This window comes from Eutrigla gurnardus, assembly GCF_963514095.1.
Source record: "Eutrigla gurnardus genome assembly, chromosome: 6".
NCBI lineage: Eukaryota > Metazoa > Chordata > Actinopteri > Perciformes > Triglidae > Eutrigla > Eutrigla gurnardus.
In genome coordinates, this window is record NC_139920.1 from 23,584,594 (window position 1) to 23,610,213 (window position 25,620).

A 25,620-nucleotide genomic window follows, 5' to 3' on the forward strand; every position below is an offset into this window, starting at 1 on the left:
GTGTCGGCATGCTCTTCGTGCGTGACAGTGTGAGTGGAATGAGAGTGCTTATCTGTTTTATGCCGGCGCTACACTTTATGCTTTATTTAGATACCTGGGTTTTTCTGTTGTGGAGCTGATGACACTGTGGTATCTTACCTCCCACGTCTGCCCCGTCCCATCCTGACTCACACAAGGGCCGCTAACAGATAAGCCGTGGGAGATATTTTCTTTCCCTGGCTCCACTTAGCCAGGCTGACACATTTAACCACAGACGACAGTTCCGCTGCAGAGATGAGTGTGTTACTGAAAATATCACAAGGTCAATTTTACTTGCAATGTTGCGTAAACATAAATAGGAATTGCTCAGCTGGTCACTTTCCCTGTAGACTAGAATTAAAATCTTGCTGACTTAGATAGATGTTATTTATCTGTATTCGGACTACATTTTTGTTTGTCTATCCAAAACCAATTTGCTTTTCCTCTTTTTCAAGCGTATTGACTGTGTAATATTCTCTAATAGCTCTACAGCGAATAAAAGAAATGCATTCATCGGTGATCGTTTGAATCACAAATCACATTTTCTCTTATTTACGTCCAGATGTTCCTTAGTTACACAGATCGTTCCGGATCAACACATTGTCACTTCTAACTCGTCACATACCAACATGCTGTCATCCCTTTTTGTCAATAATCAACACGTTCTCCTACCGACTTGTCACATAGTGATGCTTCGTCAGCACCCTTGGCATCACTTTCTACCTCGCCGGCAAAACACGGTACTTCCATACTTCCAATTGAAATACATTCATTTTAAAGTTGAGCAGAGTGAAACAAAAAAAGAGAAAATTTGATTTCAAATGTGTCTACTTGTCTGCTCGTGCATAGTGCCTCTTAATTAAACATCCTTACACACAGGAAACTAGTGTCTAGTTTCTCCTCATTACATGCATACCCGGTTTCAAAATAAACTTCCAACATAACTTTGCTTAGTTTTTAGGTTCACTTATGTGCAACAAAACTACTTGGTTAAGAAAAATGTTGTCGTAAGGCGTTAAACAAGTACCTTTGTACGGAAAATAACTACATTTGTTACATGATAGAGGCATTAATAAAGTATATGTTACATAGCAAAACTATGGGAAACCAAGACAAGATAAGGGACACGGACAATGGTGTCCTGGGTGAAAGTCTTGTGTTTGTTTGACCCATTTACCATTTTGTCACTGGTACCATTTCTCTCTGTTTCTCATTTCCCGTATATCACAAGGGTTAGGTAGAATTCGTCTGATTATGTAGTATGGAGCTCCTGCAGAAACCTTGTTACACCAAATCAATAATGCAAGTAATAAAAATGCAAAGGTAAGTTTCACAGAGCAAAGACATCTGTGTCTGCGCTCTGATTACATTGCATGTAAGATGACAGACAAACAGCTCTTTTCAGTATAGATTTCCACTGTTTAGAGCATTAACTAATGGAGATAACTCTAAACGGCATCCATTTACATTCCAATACCAAATCCTCGGCTCATTGTGTGCCAGCATCCGAAAACAATGGCAAGGACCACCTCTAATAAAAGGCTCAGTTTCAGCCAGTGGGAAAAGGGGAGCCTGAAAAACATATCTCCTCCTCCTCCTCCTCCTCCTCCCTCTGCTGCTTAATTCCTCCCCACCACACAGACACACACTCACACACCCCTCTGCCTTCTCTTTAGTGGAGTCCGACAGCTCTCCGGGAAGAAGGGATTTTGCTCTGCTCTTTCCAGATGACCTCCTCCAGACTCGGGTCCCCGGGCTTAGCACACAGGAGGAACACAAGAGGGAACAGTGTTGCAAATTTGTCACCCAGAGTGTTAAAATTCCCCCAGGAATGTTAATCTGGCCAGTGCTCCCAGCACACACACTTCAATAATCCTCAGCCCAGCATCGCTTTAAAACCGATTTGGTTGTCCGCCGCTACTACTCGTAGTGACCGTACACTTTCTCTCTGAGCTCAAAACTGCCAAACAACAAGATTTATTGCTGGTTAAAATTGTCAAACTCTGTGATTAAGAAAGTTAAAAGGAAAAAAATATGGTCATTTTTGGGTCCTGGAGAGCAGCTGTCTGCAGAACATTTAATTGCTTCCCATTCATGCTGCTTTTGATGGATGATAAATCTCATTGAAAGAGTTTCACCACAAATGAAAACGGTTCCCTCTAAAATTAGATATGCAGCACGGGGAAAAGTGTAACTCCCATTAAACGCCCTTTGTCTTTAAAAGTAAACAAATGGAAGAAACATTTAATTACTACCCTTGTGGTTATAACAGTAAGTCTTTAAGACTGAAATTCCACAGTAATTTTGACAGAAATTATTTATTTTTGAAAAACTGCAGGTAGAAACTTTCTTGGAAATTTCATGATTCAACCAACAATAATTAAAAAAAACATGCTATTAATTAACATCCCGTTTTTTCATGAAAGTCCCAATACATGGCAACTATTTTTATATGGGATTTACATGGTGTGATTGCTTTAGTGTAAAGTATTTAAATGGTATTTATATTTTCAATTATTTTGAAAAATTCACATTTGCCTTATTCATGAATAAAATGCAACCAGCTGCAAGTTGTTTGACATTTTACCATTCCCCCTCCTACTTTACACACACATATTTCTGTTTAACGGTATGCACTGTGTATACATGTGGGTTTAAATGGAAGCACTGTCTGCTTGTGCACTCAGCACTCCTGGAATACAAGATTAACTTGGGACTGCTGGTTATTTCTTTCCTATGCTCATGTGGACATGTGTGTGGAATGGTGTGTATCCTGTGTGCTCAAGCCTCGTGTGTTTTAATGTCGTCTGCGTGTGTGCTTCCCTAGAAATAAATGAGGCAATGTTTACTTACAGAATGGTTTGAATGTCTTCTGTTTTTTTTATTATTTATATATTTTGTATTCCCTCCTCTGTGTTTCCATGCCCGCCATCTCATGGAGAGACAAACAGGAGGCAACTTGGGGCTTTTTAACTTCTTGACCTTCAGACATGATTGAATCTGTTCTGCTGCCAAGCCAGACAAAAAGGCTTCTGAAAGCGAAGAGTCAGCTCATGACTTGGCCTTCATGTAGTCATGGACAGAGGGAGGGAGGGAGAGGGAGAGGGAGGGAAGGAGAGAGGGAGAAAGAGCAATGGAGAGAGAGAGAGAGAGAGAGAGAGAGAGAGAGAGAGAGAGAGAGAGAGAGAGAGAGTGTGGGGGGATTGTAGAAAGAGCAATCATGTCATGCACAACATTTATTTATTCAAACTGTCCATCTGCTGTGTGGCTTAAGCTTGGCTGGCATACAGCACACACACACACACACACACACACACACACACACACACACACAAATATACACACGCCTTTGTCTTACACAGTCACAGGCACACACGCACACACACACTTTCCTCAGGACCAGGGCACCAAAGGTTGGTTTCCTCCTAGAATGTTTTTTTTCCCCACATTTAGCAAAAGGCTAGTAGAAACGTGAGCAATAACGTTCTTCCAGTCACTTTTTACAAAGTCAAATAACATTGTGTGCATGTGTCTTTGATTTTTTTCCCCATATATATATATATTTTTTTAACATTTACAGAAAATGAATATCGCAGTCCTAAAAGTAGATAGCAACAGCACCTACTAGTGGTTGTCTACTACTTAACCTTAATTATACCAGATGGGAGTCCCCGCAGACACCCAGAGGTGTACTCTTTGCTCCATTCTCTCATTCTGTTCCTAATGACTTCATACCATTGTTTTCCGGCTCTGTTTGTTGAGGTCTGGGGAAACCCATTCAAATGCATCCAATTCTGCCTCTGCAGTTTTAATAGAACTATTGTTTGAGTTCATGTTTGTCATGGCTCCTAATATAAAGTATTATAAACACATGATCAGTCAGAAGGAGACAGATTTTCTCATCATTACATTATTATATGTATCTATATAACTTCTTAATATGTATTCAAAAAAGATGTATTTGTTTAACGTTTAACGTTAATTAAAAAATGTTTTGAGAAAAAATAAGTTATCATCCTGCTATGATGGATGTTTCTTGGGGGTCCAGCTCTCATATAGTATGAGGGTTAAAGAACCCCACATGACCTGAGCTTTTATACTGGGACACGTCGGAAAGCCAGTTGGTGTGACCTTTGACCTTTCGACACTATAGCAACTTGAGCAAATGAAATACCGATCAACCAGTTATAGGAATTAATTATCTCTCCTGTGATTCAACATTTTGAAAAAATGATATTTCAATAGTAATTACTGAAAATGGAGCTGTCCGTACTTGAAATTACAAATGATCAATGATGATTCATGACTGACTGGAAAGTCTAATTGAACAGACAGCACCTTAAAAGGATTGTAAATAGTGAGGCGGTAGGAAGTCACCCATGCCGTCAGTGTTCCTGCCGCTGCACGGCTAGGGGCAGTGATGATAGAAGACTGTAAAGGAGGCAGCTGTGTATGCACGCGTCTATAAACAGTTATGATGGGGCGACCTGGTACGGTGTTGATGTGTCAATGCCGTTCCTTTGTGTTATCACTCGGCCCGCTCAATCACCGTGTTGACGATTGGCTTCCTTGTGTGACAGCCTGGTTGTCAAAGCCGGCGGTAGAAAACAGGGAAAGCTGCAACAAACACAACGTGGTGTGAAAATAATGAGGGATGATGCAACGCCATGCACTTACATGTACAGGCACATGCATGACTGAACATAGTCATGCATGTGCACTCGGAGGGGGGAGTGTGAGGAAAGACGAACAAAAACACAGATACATGAAAAAGCTTTTGTTGTTTGACTTGATTTATTACTTTATTATAAACATGAGTTTATGGTCTTGATCGCTAAGTCTTCTCAATACAACACGTCATATTCATTAAGTAAATTACTCTCCCGTTTATAGGGAAATTGAGGATAAAGCAGGTTGTGCTTAAGGGGCGTGGCCACCTTGTGACTGACAGGTTTCATTCTTAAACAGCCTCACATGACCCCAAAGCAAGTCACTTTCATACAATAAGATTCTGGGTATATTATTCTAAATCAGAATGTTCTATTTGAGGTTGTAATATTTGTTATTTACATTCCATTTCCAAGAGTTCTCTTCAGGAACGATATCAGTGTACGTCTGCCACGTTCCTCCGCTGGTGCCACGATCCCGAATGAAGTAGATTCTCATTTAATCAAAAGTATCAGGTGTTGTTTGATTGAAGATGTTGGCCGTGTTTCGGTGGGTGGCTGCAGGGATAGTTTTACAAGAAAAGATGAGACCCGGCGACGTTGCCCAGCAGTACAGGCTGATATCCCTGATGAAATGTTCTGGGAGAGCATGCGGTTATTACCCCAGCGGATGTTATTGTACAAAACCGAAGACGGGGTAATGAAATGATGTATGGTGTTTTACTGAGCGCAGAGGGAGAGAGTGTGTGTGTGTCTACTTGTATGTCTGATAGCGCATGTGTGTGTGTGTGAGTGTTAAATGAGGAGCCAGGCGGCACCATCTGCCTGACAGTGGCAACAAAAGATGATGAGATTGTGTCCGAGAGGAAATCTACTTGTGTTTGCCCTGTGTGCCCCTCTGCTCCGCCTTTAACACACACACACACACACACACACACACACACACACACAGTGGCTCTCCTCTTTGACTCCCCACCTTTCAGCTCTCGGGGAGGGGACGTAGCAGGAATATGGGCTGCTTGAGGAAAGCAATTTGTATGGAGTCAACAGTGTCACCTTATTGCTTAGTTTCTTTTTGTTTTTCCAGCAAAGGATGAAAGAGGGAGTCAGGTAGGGTCAGGTAGTGAAAGAGAGAGCGCTATCACGGAAGGAGGGGGGTTGACTCGGCGTGGACAGACTTACAGCTTGTCGTGCATTTCCCCCGACCAAGTGACTCTTTGTTTGACACCTCGGCTGAAAGCGGAGCTCCGCCAGGCACGTCCGCTGCTGGCTGACAAACAGCGTATCCTGTCTCTGTCAGTCCACCTCTCTCTCCCAGCCAGCGTTGAGGGTGACGAGCAAATGAGAGAGAGAGCGGGGGGGACGGAGTGGCAGAGGAAAGGGAGTGCCACCGAGCCAAAGTATGGAGAGAAGAGAGAGAGAGAAACGTCGAGGAAGGAATGTATCAAGTTTGCCCGCCCCTGCCAAGAGGAACCTGAAGGAGGAATGCATCATTGGCATTTTTCATCTCCAGATCATCCACACGAACTCGCCCAGCGTCCAGGGTGCCAGATGCTTCCCTCGGAAATCTCCGGTTTCAACTCGGAGAAAAAGGCCTTTGTCTCGGTCCTGGAGATCCGTGGCGCGCTCCTCTGGGCAGAACACGGATCCCAAAAGCCACGTACAGGATGAAGTGACTGTCCAGGCTAAGTGCACACAGTAACGTTATATTGTTGAGGGGTTTCGCTCCTTCGACATTCATTTATATTTATTACAGCTCACAGTGACTTGGCCACGAGCGCAGGCACGTCGCACCTTCCTACTAAAAGCTGCCACTCACGTAATTGCAGAAGACGGAATGGGATGAAAGGGCAAGAGAGGAAAGGACAGATGGCACGTCATGTGTCATGGAGGCCTTAGCAGATGTTTACTTCTGGGGAAGGGGGGAAAATGTGACCGGCCATCCCGAGGCCCTGTTGTTCGGGGAGGGAGTGAGACTAAATCGAGTTAACATGCATTAGCATCGCTTCCTCCATCGCGGCCCTACCTTTCTAATTATTTGCAGCTCTTTGCAGCTCAATATCAATTCTCACAAGGCTTATTTCTAAATACCTCTTCTCAAATAAAGGAAAATAGGAGATATTTCTAAAACAATCTTGGCAGACCCATTCTTTTAATGTGGCCAGGCTGTCAGGCTGAAAGGAAGGGTGGAAGTGTTTTTCTTCTCTCTTTTTTTTTTTTTCCAAGGGGGCAGAAAGTCAACCGTGATAAATGCAGCATCTCTTCTACATCATTACATCTGTACTTCAGGTCTGCTTCACAGATTTGTGCCCAGGACAAGCTTGTTGTAGCTGTCCTTCCTGTCCACTTGTTGTTGGCTTCTGCCTCAACTGCCTGTAATTTGTGATTCTGTGTAATTTCAGGCTTTTTACTTGCTCGGATGTGTCAGAGGTCGAGGCCAACCATGATCTTCTTAACCTGGATTTGTGTTTTTTTTTTAGGAGAGAGGAATTGAAACTTGCACCAGCCCATCTTTCAATGGAGAAAAAAACAGTTTTCTTTATTTTTAGCTCCATAACCTTTGCTTCTCTCACTTTCAGTTTCACCTCTCCGCTCTGCTTCTGTCCTGCCACAGCACTCCAGGTCCTTTTACCCGACAGTATAATTTCGGGGACAAAGTTTATGTGTCTTTCAGAACTTGACATAAAGCAGAGGAAGTACATCAGTCAGACTAAGTCACGAGGGGTAAACCTATAGTAATCCAATAGGGGGAGGATATGTTACAGCATCTTATTTCCCGAGATCGAATTAAGCCAGTACTGTATTTACTTTATTTCACAGGCAAAGCTCGTCTGACAAAGGGACCCTTTGAGAAGAAAATCAAATCTGGATCTGAGAGTCAGGAGTTTGAAATGCGAGTGAATGAACACGTTGTATACTGCAATAGGGGCTGCACATGTTTATACGTGTGGATGGGAGAGAATGTCTGTACATACTGTCTGTGTGCATGTAAGGATATGGTATGAAAAACCTCCAACTTTAGGCTCCCTGCTAGCTTTCCCTTCCAGTGACCAGCCCCGACTGGTACCAGACATCAGGACCACGCCTCTGCAGCGATAGCAACGGAGTGTGCGTGCATCATCTATTTGATGACACACTGAGGCGTGAGGGTTATGGCCGACAGCAGCGTTGACCTTCAAGGGATTTCCCAAAGTTATTTCTGCCGAGGAAAAAAACAAACGCTTTTTTATTTCACCGTTCAGGAGCGACGGCAGCAAAAATAATAGAGTCCAGTGAGTCATAGGATGAATCCCACACACAGACATAACAAACTTACCCACACAAGCACAGTCAAGGCCAAGGCATGACTCCTCGTCTCAAGTGGGATCGTTTAACGTCATCATGCTTTGTCCTCATAACTCCACATTTTGATGAATACATAGAAAACAAAAGGATGCACAATATTAAAGATGTGTTCATTCACTAAATGTGTTCAATGGCAAGTGAACTCAATCAGACCAAGTATGCAAAGTTGTGATTTGAGGTAGTTCATGTAAATACAATGATTTGAATTTTTAACTTGATTTGAGCTTTATTTTCCTCGAATGTGAATTACAATATTTGACATGAAATGTCATACAAATATTAATAAAATAAATCATTCAAGTTTGAGGAGTGACAGGAGGACGCTAAACGTATCATGCCCTGCCCCTTCTTTACATTATCATGTTTAATTTACACATAGCTCATATATCTGTGTGAAGTAGTCATTGTCCAAATCTAAATATGAGCTATCCAACACAAAATAATAAAAAAAAACAAATAAAAAAAGATAACTCCAGATAACTTTAAAACGTAATGAAAAAAAAGGTTAGCTGGGAGAAACCGGGGCATGAATTGGATCTGGGTTTGGGTCAGCCTTCTGTGTGGAGTTAGCATGTTGTCCCTGTAGCCTAAGTCTGGAGTTAGCATGTTGTTAGCGTGAGATCTCTCCAGGTTCTCAGGGTGAGGGTTAATTGATGACTCTAAAATGCCCGGTATGAATGGTTGTCTTTCTCCGTGCGTCAGCTCTGTGGTAGACTGACGGCCGTGCATTCATCCAATGTTATCCCAGCTGAACGGGATAAGTGGAGGCCGACAATGAATGGAAGCTAACATCAACAGCTATTAAGATTACAAGCGGTATCAGCACAAACTATCTATAACCTCTCACAGCTCGGTGTCATAATAAGTGCAAACGCTCGATACTGTTTGAAGCAGCCAATACTTCTGTGACAGCAGTGACATTATCTCACACTTCAAACGGCAAAACACGACTTGTTTGTTGACTTTTTAAATTAGGTTAGCTGTAGACGACAATCGAGTTGTTCTGTTTCTTGTTTCTGGGCTCAACGTTTCTGTTTTGGCTCAATCCAAAGATGACAGCTTATGTTCTGAATCCTGCGGGAGCCAGGCGTGTTTCTTTTTTCAATGTATTATTATTTGTTATGTCATTAATAACGACTCTGAGTTTAAAACCTGCTATATCAGAGTTATAGTTGTATGCATTTAAAGTCTAAAGTGCTCTGTCCTATTGTCTCTCATTTTAACCTCTATGTACAGCAAAGTTCAAGAAGCATAACCAACCGTACATAATCCAGATTACTGCATGATGATGGGGATGAATGCAGATATGTTCGTACCCTTCGGTACATTTCTGTGCACGATTAAAAATCAGCCCTCAAGCTGTCTGTGTTGAAACAAGTGCTTCATACAGGCTCATCGTTGCAGTTTGCAGCGTGGGGCTGCAGCTTCTATTCATGCCAGGTCAGCGACATTAAAATGTGGTAAGGGGGAGTCGATTAACTATGGGTCATTTCAGTCACTATGTTCCTGCCATCATTACAGGATAATTAACATGCTAATGGATGTAGAGTGATGGGACGGATAGGGGTGAGATGGAACAAGATGGAAAGAGAAAGAAAGTGAAGGTAGAAAGAAAATGTGGGGAGCGACCGCTCTGATACTCGTTCTCAAGTAATTGGCACTACATGTCCCAGAGATGACATGGCCTGTACTGTCACTGATTTTAGCTTAATAAAGTTCACGAGTTGGACATTTCCATCACTGCTAAGGCCAAGGTTGCTTCTGCAAAAAAAAAAAAGGATTTATTTCATGTGAAAAGGCAATGTCTGGTACAGAGAAGCAGAGCAGGCATTTATTTAACCGAATGGTAAGAGATCATTAGTCAAACCAGGACAGTTGTGCCACACCCCTACCATAATGGTCTGGCCGAGTGAGTCAGTGACCTACAGACGTAACTCTACTGTAAATGACGCCTCGGGTCGCTGACCTCATTCTGCGGTGATGTTCTTGACCTCACGATTGTTGATCTTGAGGAAGGCCCGATGCCATCGGTATAAAAAAGGGGAATGCATGTGGAGCCAGAGTGTGCAGCCCTTTTTTCCCTACTTCCATTGCTCTTCAAACATGAATATGACCACATTAAATGAAAAGGAAGGAAAAAATCTAGCTTGGAGCGGTTGCTCGGATTTGTATTTGAGGTAAAAACAAAGAAAAAACTTGTACATTAATTGGACGATTTTAGATTGAGTGCGGTAATGGGAGGTTGGTTTGTCCGTTGCCCCCACACAAAGACGACAAACAAAACATCCGAGGTGCTTTGTTGAAGTCATTACGATACAAAATAATTGGCAAAAATTCCAATTTATACACCGATATGTTTCAGCTCAAAGGAGCCTTCATGCGTTGGGGAGTTATAGCTCTGAATCTTTTTTCTACCTCTCTTTCATCCCTTTCACTGGGAGTTTGCTCGTGTGCCTCCCCCTGGTTGAATTGTCATTTCATGGTTAATGAGAATTATTTATTGTCCTGCCTCCAATCTTCCCTCTCACTTAATCCCTCCACTTCTGTCCATCCCGTCACTCGCCATTACTCTCTCTATATATATATCTGTTCTCCCTCTTTCCATGCTGCCATCTCTCCAGATCCAATGTGGCGTAACAGCGGCTGACGTCGGCTCTTCTCCCTTCTGTACTGCAGCGGGCCCTAATTGCTGTTCTCTCACACACACAAAAAAGGCGCAGAGCTGCTTTATCTCTCTCGCTGGCCACATCACGTCTCAACAGACAGCCCAGCAGCACCAGAGGCAACGGCAGCATCCGCAGTTCGACATCCACCCTCCCATCCTGCATCCACACACAACCACCTTAAAAGGCACCAATTAAACCATTACTGTGAGGAAGGGGAGGAAGCGGGAGTAGGGAAGGGAGCTAGGAAAAACCAGGCATAGAGAGAGAGAGAGACGGTAACTGCATCAAAGAGAGCACGGGGATGAGCTTGAGATAAATAGGAAATTAAGCATTGTTTTGCCATGCAGGGAAAAAAAAAGAAAAAGAAAGCCACGGGGAGGAAAAATATACAGAAAGCGAATAAACAGCGTGAGATTTCTTGCTATTGCAGGAGACAGATCCACCCTGTAGCAGTAGACGAAGTGTGACGCCACAGACAGAAGGAAGGAAGGAAAGAAGAGGAAAAAGGAGAAGAGATATCGAGGCAGTGATTTACAATCCCTTTTTCGTCTTCGTGTCCATGGAGCCTGAGGGTAAAGGAAATGGCAGGAGGCACGGGGAGATAAGAGTCTTTGTTCTACGGAGGTGTAGAGATCGTTACATTCCACTAGATAGCCTTACACTCTTGTCTAACTTGGCCGACTGGAAATGAAAGAGAATATAACTAACTGTCTGAGAAGGCCAGACATCATATTTTATTCTGGTTTCATTGGTGGGTGCTCTTGGCCATTCGCTCCTTTTACAAATGCCCAAATGAAAATATCTTTTAGCAGGGGCCATGGGATACAACCATTGCTGAAGTCGGTCACAGATGAGTACTCAGTTTCAGTTGTTCATGTGCACCTTAAGAGAATAGCTACACTTATTGCCTCCACGCTTTTTAGCCAAGATGCAAAGATCAACACCTGTCTAACATATTTGTAGCTGGTTAGCTTAGCATAGACACTGGAAATAGAGGGAAACGGCAAGCCTGGCTCTGACCTGTTGAGTTCACTGAAGCCATTTACTCATATGAACCCAATATCTGGAGAATCAACTGAATCAAATCCAACATTTCAGTTCTCACAGCTCCTCAAGTTAATGTCTACATACGTTGTATCTCATGCAGGCTCCGCCCCTTACTGGACTCTATTGTTAATGTCATGGACTATGATCCACTCAGCTTAAACACTCCCAAGAAAACTCCCGGAGACGGATGATTCATTTCCACGAGGTTTACTGGGCAAATTGTGAAACTGCAACACAATACAAAATACAATGAAGCTAATAAACTAACTAGGCAACATTTAAAAATAAATGATAACTCAACGTTACACAACAAAATACTCACAGACGTTGCCTGAGCAGAAAGGGGAAAAAGGAAAGCGAGGAGAGAAAAGCCGACGACCAAGTGACCATCTCCGATCACCGCATGGCAGCTTTCCTACTTCCGGTCTTTTTTCCGAATGCACTAGTGGGTGCTACGGCCACGAAAATTACATGAACAAAGCTGAACAGCCGAAACAACCGACACCCCAAATGCAATATAAAAATATACTTTCGAGCGGCATGACACTCCCCGCTTGGGGTCTTTAAAGAACCCACATTACTGAACAGAATCAGTCTTTGGAGAAAAAAGCAGAACCACTTCTGTAATGGGTCGAGAGAAGGTCTTCTTGGTTCCATCCTTGACGACTTCTACTTCAACTTTCCGAACCAATCCATCTTCCCCTGGAAAGGTTTTTGTGATGATGCCCATAGGCCATTGATTTCTCTTTGCCTGATTATCTTTCAGGAGAACAATGTCTCCTTCTTGGAGGCTTTGCCGTTTTCCTTGCCACTTGTGCCGGAGCTGCAATGTTTTGAGGTATTCATGTTTCCACCTGTACCAAAACACGTCTGCTAGGCCCTGAACCCGCTTCCACTCCTCTCTGACGAGCTCCACTTCCCCAAAGCTGCCTGATGGAGGGGGAGGTGCTGCACCTGTCTTAAGGGTCAGGAGCATTGCTGGGGTGAGGATGAGAGGTGATTCCGGATCCGATGATACAGGAATGAGTGGTCTAGCATTCATGATTGCAGCTACCTCGGCCATGAGTGTAGTCAGAACCTCATGTGTCAGGTGAGACTTCCTTTGCTCAAGCAGCATGCAATCCAAAATGCGACGGGCGATGCCGATCATTCGTTCCCATGCGCCACCCATATGAGACGCGTGGGGCGGGTTAAATATCCAGGTGCAGCTCTGTGTGTCCAGGTACTTTTCCACACTGTTGAAGCCTGGATTAGCCTTGTCCATCTCCAGCTCACGGGAGGCGCAAATGAAGTTAGTACCGCAGTCAGAGCGGATCTGCTTTGCGGGGCCCCTGACTGCAAAGAACCTCCTTAAGGCGTTGATAAAACTGCTGGAACTCATTGCTTCGATCACCTCGATGTGAACTGCCCTTGAACACATGCATGAGAACATCACGGCCCATCGTTTAGAATTAGAGGCTCCTCCTCTTGTGCGGCGTGAGACGATGTCCCATGGTCCAAAGACGTCGACACCTACATAGGTGAAAGGAGGTGCTACTTGTAGTCGTTCTGCTGGCAGGGCTGCCATCTGCTGATGTTCGGTCTTTCCCCTCAGCTTTCTACAAGTGATACATCTGTGAAGCAGACTGCTGATGCAGCGTTTAGCTCCCACCAGCCAGAACCCTGCCGCTCGAATGGCACCTTCAGTTAGATGTCTTCCTTGGTGTTTCACTGCTTCGTGATAGTGTGACACAAGCAGAGTTGCGAGATAATGTCGGCCAGGAATGATGATGGGGTGAGTCTCGTTCACACCCAGACCTGACTGTCCAATCCGGCCGCCTACTCGAAGGAGTTGATCCTGTTCCATGGTGGGGTGCAATTTCCACAGGCTGCTTGAGGATGGAATGTTGGCTCCCAAGTTGATGCATTTGAGCTCCTCGGTGTAGCACTCATTCTGGACGCTCTTCACAATGCACACTTTGGCCCTCAGTAACTCTTCCTCTGTAGGATGACAGATGTGCCACCCCTGACACCCCTTTTGGGTAGAGTGAGCGAAGGAACGAGCTATGTGGATGAGGTGCGCAATGGCTTTGAGGAGAGTGCTGAACTTAGAGAAACGCTCAAAGCGTTGTGGATGTACTATGTCTCTGGTAACATGAGTGAGACTTGTCACCACCTGAGGACGCACTTCAGAGTCGGTGTCAGGGTCAATAAGATTGTATGTCTCTTGAAGCTCAGATGAATGCAAAGATGCATCATGGAGAAAGGCTGGTCCTTTGAGCCAAGTTGTGCTGCTAAGCAGAGCTGGTGTCATGGTTCTTGACCCAATGTCAGCTGGGTTGAGGTGCGTTGGGACGTACTTCCACTGGCCAGAACAAGGTGATTGATGGATTCGCTGGATCCTGTTGTGTACGTAGACATAAAATCTCCTTGACTGGTTGTGAATATACCCCAATACGACCTTGCTATCTGTGTAGTAGGTGATGTTGTCGAATATTGTGTCCATCTCTGTAACTACCATCTCGGCAATCTCAACGGCGAGTACAGCCGCACAGAGCTCGAGTCTCGGGATAGTTAAGCCAGGCTGAGGGGCCAACTTTGCCTTTCCAAAGACAAAGCCAGTCTCAGTCTGTTCTTGGTGGCTGGTCACCTTGATGTAAGCCACAGCAGCTATTGCTTTGACTGATGCGTCTGCAAAGACACAGAGTTCTCTTCTCAGTGCACCTGCGGTGGAGAAGGACGTATAAGGGCGTGGTATCTGGAGACCCTCCAGATCTTGGAGAGACTGTTTCCATCTAGTCCACTCGATCTCCATGTTTTTGGGAAGAGGTGAGTCCCAGTCCTCTGCTTGCGTGGTAAGTTCCCTGAGTATTAGTCTTCCATGAACCGTGATGGGTGCGAGGAACCCTAGCGGATCGTAGAGGCTATTCACGGTTGAGAGTACCCCTCTGCGGGTGAACGGCTTGTGGTCGTCTTCAATCTGAAACATAAAAGTGTCTGTACACATGTTCCAGGACAATCCAAGGCTACGTTGGATGGGCAAATCATCGATGAAGAGATCTAGGCTGTTGACGTCCTTGGATCGATCTTCGGTTGGGAATGCTTCGATGACTGTATGTCGATTTGAAGCAATTTTGTGTAGCCTGAGGTTAGATGCTGCAAGCATCTTCTGCGCTCGCCCAAGAACGCTGATGGCTTCTTCCTCTGTGCTGAAGGACTTTAAAGCGTCATCAACATAGAACTCACGGTCGATGAATCTTCTTGCGTCGCTGCCATAGTCAGCCTCTGCTTCCTTAGCTGCCCGCCGCAAACCATACACTGCAACGGCAGGCGAGGGACTGTTCCCGAAAAGGTGGACCCGCATCCTGTAGTCCACGATGTCAGAGGTTGGGTCGTTGTTCCTATACCACAGGAAGCGGAGAAAATCACGATGGTCCTCCTTCACGACAAAGCAGTGGAACATGTGCTCGATGTCAGCGGTGATCGCCACTTGCTCCTTCCTGAACCTCATAAGGACACCTAGCAGGCTATTATTAAGGTCAGGGCCGGTGAGCAAGACATCATTGAGTGATACGCCCTCACATGACGCACTGCTGTCGAAGACTACACGGATCTTATCTGGCTTCCTCGGATGATACACGCCGAACAGGGGCAGATACCAACACTCTTGTTCAGGCTGTACTGGCGGGGCAACTTCTGCGTGTGCCTTTTTGAGCATCTTCTCCATAAACTCTAAGAAGTCAGCTTTCATCTGTGGTCGTTTTTCCAATGAGCGCTGGAGTGAGACAAGACGGTCAAATGCCTGTTTCCTGTTGTTAGGCAGTCGTTGTCTCGGGGACCGAAAGGGTAATGGTGCGACCCAGCTTTTGGAGCTGTCCTGATAGCACCCAGCTTCCATTATCCTCAGAAACTCTAGATCTTCCATAGATGGAGCGAGTCTGTGGTCGTCCGGAGTACGAGCGAAGATGGTCTGGCCCAAGCAGTCTCCAATGAGCATCATTGAGCCGCTGGCAGTTGGTGCTGGATGATGTTGATGTTTAGGTGCTTGACTAAATACCTCTTTCACTATGATGTGGTTGTTGCATGGCTGAAGATGACTCGCACGACCATTCTCTAGGATGGCTGTTTTGTAACTTCTCACCTCGAGTGGTCTATGAGCGCCTCCAAGGCACACGTCACCGACGACGACCCATCCTAGGTCAAGCCTTTGAGCAAACGGTGTATCACCTGGGCCACTTATCTGCTCTCGGACCTTGTGGACCTGTAGGATGTCTCTGCCCAGTAAAAGGAGTATTTTAGCGTCCGGATCCAGAGGCGGAATCTTGTCGGCGATGTGCTTCAGATGGGCATGATGGTAAGCTGCATCTGGCGTGGGGATCTCGGTGCGGACATCAGGGATTTGGTTGCACTCAAGGAGTGTAGGCAGAGGAATGCTTACTTTCTTATCCACTGGCTCCACAATGTAGCCGCTGGCTCTCCTCCCCGCTGTCTCTGCACATCCCGCACAGGTCTTGAGTGTATATGAGTAGGAGCTCCCGGAGATCTTGAAGACCTCAAAGAACTCTGACCGTGCCAGGGAGCGATTGCTCTGCTCGTCCAGTATGGCGTACACTCTCTTGGACTCTTCCCTGCGTCCGTTAGGGAACACACTGACGAGGCAGATCTTAGCACATGCTCTGGCGCTCAATCCTTCACCACATACTTGTGTGCACGTCGACTTGACCTCCTGGTTGTCCGCTTTGTCCTCCTCCCCGCCATCCTCTGAAGTGGAAGGGAACGACATAGATTTCCAGGTAGGTGGATAAGGGTGAAGTGCAGTCACATGAGCGGTGCTCTCACACTCTGTACATTTTATCTCAGCGGTGCAGTTCTTTGCAAGGTGCTCTGTGGAGGAGCAACAGCGAAAGCAGATGTAATGCTCTTTCAAAAGCTGTTTGCGATCATTTATGCTCTTCTCACGGAAGCCTCTGCATTTCCTCAGAGGATGGGGCTTTTTATGCAGAGGACAATGCTTGTTTGGATCGATTTGTTCTGTGCTTTCTCTAGACTCAGTTTTAGTAGCTCCTGAGACCTGCGTCTTGTGAACATACACAGATGTCTTCGTGGGCCTCTCCCACTTGCCCTTTTTCTCTGCTGAAACCTGTGTGAAGAGGTTAAAGCTTGGGTCTGAGCGAGCTCTTGCCTCTGAGGAGATGAAGTTTACCAACGTGGAGAAAGGTGGGAAACTAACAGAATGTTCTTGTTTGTATCTTGTACCGAAGTAAAGCCACTTTTCTTGTATGTTGTATGGGAGTTTTTCGATGATAGGCCTAATTCCTCTGGAGGTATCCAAGTACGACAAGCCTGCAAGATAGCCATCTTCCTTGGCAGCTTGTAGCTCTGCCAAGAGATCGGCTAACTCCCTGAGTCTCTGTGGATCCTTTGTTGTAACCTTTGGAAAGTTTTCTAGTTTGTTGAACAGAGCCTGTTCGACGGCCTCTGGTGAGCCGTATATTTCGTCGAGGCGCCCCCATGCCATGTGCAGTCCAGTAGCTGGATTCCTTATGTTGACTGTTTTTATTCGTCTAACCTGTTCTGCTGACTCTTTCCCCAGATACTTGGTGAGGAGGTCGAGTTCTTCTGCAGCGGACATGTCTAGATCGGCGATAGCATTTAGGAATGATGATTTCCAGGCCCAATAGTTCATTGGTTGGTCATCATATGTGGTGAGGCCTGACGTCACCAAGCGGTTGCGAGCAAGGTATTTGATGAGGTCTCCAGTGGATGCAGAATGGTCATGGCTAGCTCCATAAGATGTCCTGTGAACAGGCTGGTGCACAGGAGATGAGGGATCCTGTTTGAAGTTCTGTTGCAGACTTTTTCCACGAAGCTGAGGAGCTGGAAAGGAGTTAAGGGGCTGATTGAAACTCTGTTGTGGCGGTGCCCAACTGGTCTGAGAGGCCTGAGGAACCTGGTGTGGCATGATGCCGGCAGAAGTAGCAGCTTGCGTCTGACTTACATTGGGTGGATGAGGTGTTGAAGGGATAACATTGGTAGGTTGAAGATGTGGAGGAAGCGTTAGAGGAGCATCATGACTCCCTCTTTCGACAGATAAACCCCTGCTGCTTAGACTGGCTTGTGCCGACACGTAGGCGGCAACGCGCTGGTCTTTGACGGATTGGAGAACCAGGCTGTCAGCCTCACTGCGTACTTCAAAGCCCATATCTTGTAAACCAGCCACAAGAGTATTAGCCTCTGCTATGGCAGCATCCCTTTCTTTTTCATCATTCAATGCATCAAGATTGGCTTGAATACGTGCTTGCTCGACTTTAAGTTCAATTTCCCTTTGTGAATGTGCCGCTCTAGCTTGCGCTGCTTCGGCTTTAGCCTTTGCCTTGGCAATGGCCATGCTAATCTTTGAGCTGGAAGATGTACCAGATGAGCGACTGCTCCGTGAGCGTAGAGTCTCGGACTGGTTATCTCCATTTCCTTTTTTGCTGTTGCTACGTTGTGACATTGTTACTCACTGTGTTTTCAGTATCAGGAGAAGAAAGCTAATGTGAAGCTGTCTCGAAGCTGTAGTGTTAGCCGCTTATCTCCTGTTATTGAGTTGCTCCGTAGGATGGCAATCCTTGTGTCCCTCGTTAGCTGTATTGCCGTCTTTTCACTGTCATGGACTATGATCCACTCAGCTTAAACACTCCCAAGAAAACTCCCGGAGACGGATGATTCATTTCCACGAGGTTTACTGGGCAAATTGTGAAACTGCAACACAATACAAAATACAATGAAGCTAATAAACTAACTAGGCAACATTTAAAAATAAATGATAACTCAACGTTACACAACAAAATACTCACAGACGTTGCCTGAGCAGAAAGGGGAAAAAGGAAAGCGAGGAGAGAAAAGCCGACGACCAAGTGACCATCTCCGATCACCGCATGGCAGCTTTCCTACTTCCGGTCTTTTTTCCGAATGCACTAGTGGGTGCTACGGCCACGAAAATTACATGAACAAAGCTGAACAGCCGAAACAACCGACACCCCAAATGCAATATAAAAATATACTTTCGAGCGGCATGACAGTTAATACTCTCCTCTAATAATGAAAAAAGTCTATGCACTGCATGGCCAATAATAAGTGCTGCACATAAACTCCTCTAAAACTAAAAGTTGTTTTGTATTTGCTCATTTTAGCATTTCAAGATGACTTATTTCTTTACCTTGAAACAGAGCCAAGCTCACTGTTTGAAGTCTCTGTGCTAACCTAAACCGCTACTGGCTGTGGCCTTATATTCAACAGACAAATAAGAGAGCAGTATCAAAGCGGTATCTGACTCTCGGCAAGGAAGTGAATCAGCGTATTCCCCTCCAAAAAATCTCAAAGCATTCCTTCAAACATTCATTTTACATGTGGAGCCGTGGATAATGTTTCTGATTCAGAGTGCACAATGCACCAGAGTGGCACTTTAACATATTAAATTACAGCCTATAAACCACCCACAATCCTGACCAGGACCGGAGTTGCCAGACGTGCACTGATTCACAGCAGCAACACGATCACTCGTTCCCTCTACACTTGAAATCCAGCAGTGACGGATGAAGCCATTCCACTCTAAGCAGACATAGGGCCGAATGTATCACCAGCCGCCGCCACACGATTCATTATTGGCCTGTAGCTACCTGGAGGCACCTTCTGTTTTGTTTGTCATAAATATAGGCCTCCAGGCAATACGGAAATCAACGTCTGAGAACTAGGCTACCTATTTACCAAAGGCAGCCAAGCGTTGAGCTATCTGTACCCGCTAGTCAATATATTCACCAACGCACCCCCAAGAAGCGATACATCAGATATAACAGGCTGAGGGGCAGGGCCCGGTGTCGGCCATTATGTGGTCAGAGCGGTGGAAAATGACTCCGAATGTCTCATTCTGCCCTCCTCTGCAGCCGCGGCAAAAGGTTCTCCTGGCATCGAGGCGTCTCATTCCATGTAACGGCTTGATGGTTTTACATGGGCAACGAGTCAAGCACTCAACACTGAGCTGTGAACTGCTCCGTCTAGAAACCACTATGAGACACAGTAAGTAGGCTATGATACGCTACACCTCGGTGAAATTTATTGGTACACGTGTGACAGCTTTGGGGAAGCGCTTCTTCCACTGGCAGCCTCGCATTGTGAGGTTAAGGAAAGGAAAGGGGGAGGGGATAAGAAAATGATGGAGTGACTAAGGGGAAATTAATTAGCTTGGCCTGTCTGTCTATGTGTGTGTAGAGGAAGGTGAGGATTCAGGGGCCACCCTGGGGCTTTTTTTTTCCAGTGTGTGTGTGTGTTGGAGTGAGGGGGTTAAGGATAGAGGGCAAGATAAGATAAGAATGACAGTGGAGGGTGGGGTCGTTTAATTGTGTTTATCCAGAGCTCCGGGGCTGTTGTGAGTGTGTGTGAGTGAGTGTGTGTGTGAGTGAGTGTGTTCTGAGGGGAAGCTTCTCCATGGGTCAACATGGCCTGGGAGTCATCTCAAGTTGGCTTGACATGAGGGAGACGGATCACCGTTGAGGAGGGCGGAGGACCAACACAACACAGGACGTTCGGCGGTCTATGTTTGCATCCTGTCCCCATATTCACCAATGTCTGTGTGTGTGTGTGTGTGTGTGTGTGTGTGTGGGGTGGGGGGAAGATGGACGAGATTCACCCCCTAACTAAACACAAAATCACCCCCTTGTGTATTTTTAACTGCAAAGATCCAGCGATTTCCACCCGCCCACCCCTTCATTCATGGCAATATGGGATCACTGGAGGCCCTGACAAGCTAAAACACCATCCGTGGTTCAGTTAATAGCCAAAAAAACACCCCGCTAATGGACACAATGCTTTATTGCCATTTCAATCATTCCTGACATGTGTATGGCTAGTCGTTGTGTTTGCCCCTGTTTCACAGAGGCCATTAAAGTAGCCATCTTCCAGGCTGGGGGTGGGCAGGTAAATGGGTCCCCTCTAATGCAACTCATTCATAACCTGTGAGCTGTTAGGAGGTCACAACCCTTAGGCATAGATGAATGATAATGCCTTCTATTGCCTCGGTTAAGTGTTCCTGTCTTATCACTTATCTGGTATTGTTTTTGATACTGTGGAAGAGCAATTTAGACAGTTAACTCCAACTATAGCACCTCTTTATATCCGCTGTCATTCCTGTGCTTTTAATACTAGATTGATCGCCTGGATTGTTTAGAATGAAAAGATGGATGAAGATGAATTAAGATAGATAGATAGATAGATAGATAGATAGATAGATAGATAGATAGATAGATAGATAGATAGATAGATAGATAGATAGATAGATAGATAGATAGATAGATTATTTAAACTGACACAACAGGGGCCTTTCTCACAGAAAAACTTCAGAGGCAAAAAGCTGCCAAAATCTGGCATACAGCGGGGGGTGATGTCTGTGTGGTGTCAGGCTCCATATGAGGCAAGAAAAGGCAAGAAGTTTTACAAAAATCAAGCACACCCACACAGTGAAAAGGTCCTGGACAGAAGATCATGCAAAAGACAGAAAAAGTCAAGATAATTCTAATTTCACGATTGCCAAGGGATATTTCGAGCATCCGACAAGCCCTAAAAAAAACACCACATACATAACCATGTGCCTCACACACACACACACACTCATCAAAGATCAATGGTGTTCCTGTAACTGGAAATGGGAAGTTAGACGACTAGCTGAGACAAAGAGGAGATGAGTGATCAAGATATCATCACAGGAGAGAGAACAGCGTGATGTGTTTGAGTCTTTGCGTGCCCCGGCTCAGAAAAACCTTCATGCACCCACAACACCATGTACGCACACAAACCCACACACACACACACGCACACACACCACTAAAAATGGCTCATCAGCTGACTCACCTGATTGAAGATTGTTGTGTTGTGCTCAACTTTGTCCCGATGTCTAGTGCAAAATAGCCGCATAGACACATTTGGAGTCTACCAGATAATAATATTACTCACTTAAATTATGTATAGTCATGTCTGAATATGAAATCAGATGATTAAGGGTCCACGAGCAGAAAGATGTCACAATACACTCACGCTGGCTAAAGTATGCACAGGTGGCTCAGTCTAAATAATCACAAGATTATTGGAACAAAAACAGAATAGACGAACAAAGCACTTTACAGAGCGTACTGTTGGGGAAAACAGGGTTTGGTGCACGACTAGCTAAACCTGAAACGTTGTCATCCAAAAGTGTCTCATGAAAGGAAATGACAGGGCTTATGACTCACGTATGGCACGTTATTTCTCTACGGGCTTCTATCAAAGGAAAGAAAAACAGTGAAAAGACCTCCATTGTTCACCACCTCAATAGATCATAGGAAAAGAATGCTTTAGAAGAGTTTAATGGAATCGAGGGGAGCATTCATAATGAATGTGCTCATATGCATGTGATATAACTGATGCTGAAGTTTCCACCGTATCTTGGTGAGTAAGGTAATTTAGGGAACAATGTTTACTGTACATGTATACCATTTGATATGTGACTGAGGACAATTTAGAATATTATTACAATAGATATAAAACCAAGTAAACAAAAGCCTCCTCTATCCTCTCTAAAAAAAAAAAATCAAAGTCACGTACCCTGGCTATCATATTCAAGTTTAGTTTTATGGGCAATGAGATGAAGGGGCAATGAATCTTTTACAGTCCAATAACACAGAGGAACCCCAATAACAGTGTGCCTTTGACTTATTTATTAATGGACTGGATCTCTGCTTCAATTACTACTACTTCAGTCACGTCTGCTGGGGAAGAAAAACTGCCTTAACTATTCATGACATTTACAAGCTATTGTCGGGAAGCAAGGCAAACATTTGATTTGATAAAGGTCAAACGTGTCTGAATGCATATGAGAGCATTCACTGAGTGGACACATACACCTACGGTCTTACTTCATGAGAGGCTACTCTGTTTAATACATAGAGAGGACAATTGATTCCGAGTTGCCTTGCTAAAGTGCACGTTTTAAAATGAAAAACCATGGCTGTTGTCATGGAAACACAAGGGTGACCCACTGCGTTACACAGGGATGTAATGTGATGACCAAAAAGTGATCTGATACATCATTAAGGGTTTGATGAATAACTGATCCCAAAAGGTTGTTTGCGTCTACTTTTAGAGATACAGGTGACAGCATTTACTTCCCCCCCTTAACACAGGAAATGCATCCCCCCCTCCAGGATTTAGGAGAGCCACAAAGCTGTTGTAACCTGTCTGGAGTTCCCAGCAGTGAAAGACTGATGAGGCAAACATGTGCAAACGTTGTGGTCGGTGTGGAAAAAAAGAGAGGTCTTTCATTCACAATTAATTGGCAACGAGGAAATACGGCTTCAAGAACGATGATTTGGCTCCACGTGTTATTGCTTTTATTGCAACCTCAAATGCACAATTCATACTCAATTTCCAAAACAATAAACCTGATTGTGTGAGGCTTTTGTATTTGCATATTGTAACATAAAATGTGGATATTCAAACAACAATACATATGCAAAGTAAACATGTCTATAGACTTTCTGCAGCAGAGTAGTGTTTTGTGTAGATGGAAGACTTTGTTACAGACTGCAAATTACAGTGTGATGACTAATAAACTCAAAATAATTAAGTAATTAAAATCATGTTAAAATAATTGAGCCATGTACTAGTAGTGACTTAAGATAAATGCAGTAACAGTTTTATAAGAGGAAGCTATGAATGAATTTTTACATTAACATTGATATTACATATATAGGGTAAAAAGTGTAATTGTGTCTAGAGCAGCTTATTCATGGAGTCAGTGGCCCATAATGTTATGCTCTACAGCTAAGCTGAAGCTGTAAAGTGCCTGTTACCGCAACATACATAAAAACGTCCTTGATGGACACAAAAGGTTTACTTTAACCACAAACCTCATGTCTTCAAGCCACCGTCGACATAAAGATACCTCTTCAAATGAGGTCTGCAAAACACACTTGCCATACATAATTCAAAATTTCTGAATTCACGTCTGGATTTGTTATGCCCACAGCCTTCAGTTCAGAATCGGCATATCAGAAGTCAACCATAAGTGAACATTTTCCTCATATGCTTGGCATTATTTCACAAGCTAACTGGCTTGACAAAGAAAAACTGTAACTTGACTGTTAACCTTATTCGGCTGCAAAATAGAAAGGATATGAGTTAAGAGCTTTTTGAAAGAGCGAGGAAGGAAATGAAATAATGGAGCAAATGGGGCACAGATATTCTAAAAAAATATATGATATAGCCTTGAAATAACATTGAGTAGGAGGTCCATATGTGGTTCCGCAGATATGATTTAACAGTTCTTCTTCTGGTGTTTTCATAGAGGCACAATGCCTTTCACTATCAATGACAAAAGGCTTATTATCCGGCAATGGTTTCATCCTAATAACTATACTTGCTCTAATTTACTCATTCGTGCCCAGAAGAGGTCTCCGGTCGTGTCACTCCTTCTTTCACGTCTCAACCTGAACTCTTAACGCCACGTGTTTGGGCTTTTAATTTGCTCTCCTTTCGGGAGGTGAGATTGGAGGGCGTTCGCTGGGGGAAATCGATGGGAAAATGGGATGGAATCTGCTGAGTGGATCACAGCGAATGGAGTCGGCCCTCATGGGCATAAAGGGAACATTGGAATGAGAAAGTCTGGACAATGTTTTTAACTTCTTCCAAGAGGCTGACGATGGCAATTTGCTCCCTATTGCGGAATGCGCTTTCGAGATTAATTTCTTGTTATTCAGAATTGATCGCCTCTTTATGGACTCATTTGTGCTTGATTCCATTCGAGAGCGCCCTCCCTGCTGTCTTCCAAACACAGGAGTTTGTTCTCAAGCAGGCAGTCTGACAGGCGGTTTTTACTGCGAGACGAAGATCCTGCTGTCTGCTTGTGGAAGAGGCGTTCCCTTTTTGTTGCTTCGGATGTGGTTTTGAGATAACACCTTGAACATACCTTTGCAGCTGACAGCATTTTTTAAAAGATAATCTTAACCACTTAAATCGAGCCGTAAGTTTAATTAAGCATCAAATTTGGGAGCGCAGCCATGGTTCAAGTTCCTGCACCTAACTCAATTAAAGCTCGTTCGGGTCCCAGGAACGTAGAATGAAAACCCGAGGAAAGGAAATGACTAACAGTGGCCCTTTTCATCTGTTTATTAAAACATTACTGGAATCAATTCATTTCTGGTATGTTAATGAGTGTTTGAGGTACAGTAAAAGGCTCTCGGTGCCGCTAAAGCAAAACAAGATCGGTTACAGCGTGTGTTTTGGCTTGTGTGTGAGAAAGGCTCGGCGATCAGATATCCCTGCAAGTGAATTCCAGGTACAATACGGTGAGCTTAGATTTCCGTCATGTAATGAGTTACAGGTGTTGTGCTGCATACATGTGTGCTGCTCCACATTTTGTTTTTCCAAAGCAAATCTCTCCGCTTTTTTTTTTTTTTTTTACCCAAAACTCTCGGACAATGCTGAAGATGATCTCCCAATTAGCCTGAGTGCTCCGCCAGTAACAAGCTCTCTCTCTCTCTCTCTCTCTCTCTCTGTCATCAGACAGTGTGTCATCATCGCTGCCCACCGCTACGGCGCCGGACACCCTGTGATGCGCTGTCATCCGCCCAGCCCGTCAGTGTCACAACAACACGTTGTACGTCTAAAGCCCCTGCCAACAACACGCTCGGCGCTGTCACAGACTCGTTTGTAGCTCTCATTTTTCCTTACAGCATTTACTCCCCCCCACCCTCCCCCCCTTGCTTCAAGTGCTCTCTCAAGCTTTTACTTTCTCCTCCTCCCCCAAGGTCTCTCTCACGCCTACATGTCCTGTTAGTCATCGTTGGGTTGTGTCCTTTGCATCCTCGCATATTTGGAGAAACAGAACA

General features: G+C 44.6%; 2 protein-coding genes across 3 annotated transcripts in view; both read right to left on the reverse strand.

Annotated features, from left to right (window-relative positions):
• b3gnt7 (UDP-GlcNAc:betaGal beta-1,3-N-acetylglucosaminyltransferase 7) overlaps positions 1–25,620 on the reverse strand; it is a 283,633-nt gene that overhangs the window by 218,108 nt on the left and 39,905 nt on the right. The window lies entirely within an intron of this gene.
• LOC311015013 (uncharacterized protein) lies at positions 4,927–25,452 on the reverse strand. Of its 2 annotated transcripts, none has more exons than XM_084012017.1 (2): positions 8,006–25,452; positions 4,927–7,884 (listed from the first exon to the last, which is right to left on the reverse strand). In XM_084012017.1, the coding sequence occupies exon 1, from the start codon at positions 18,216–18,218 to the stop codon at positions 12,321–12,323; it is 5,898 nt and encodes a 1,965-aa protein (XP_083868143.1). In that variant the 5' UTR covers positions 18,219–25,452; the 3' UTR covers positions 4,927–7,884; positions 8,006–12,320. The 2 variants fall into 2 exon arrangements, with proteins under 2 accessions (XP_083868143.1, XP_083868142.1); XM_084012016.1 differs by having other exon boundaries at positions 8,002–25,452.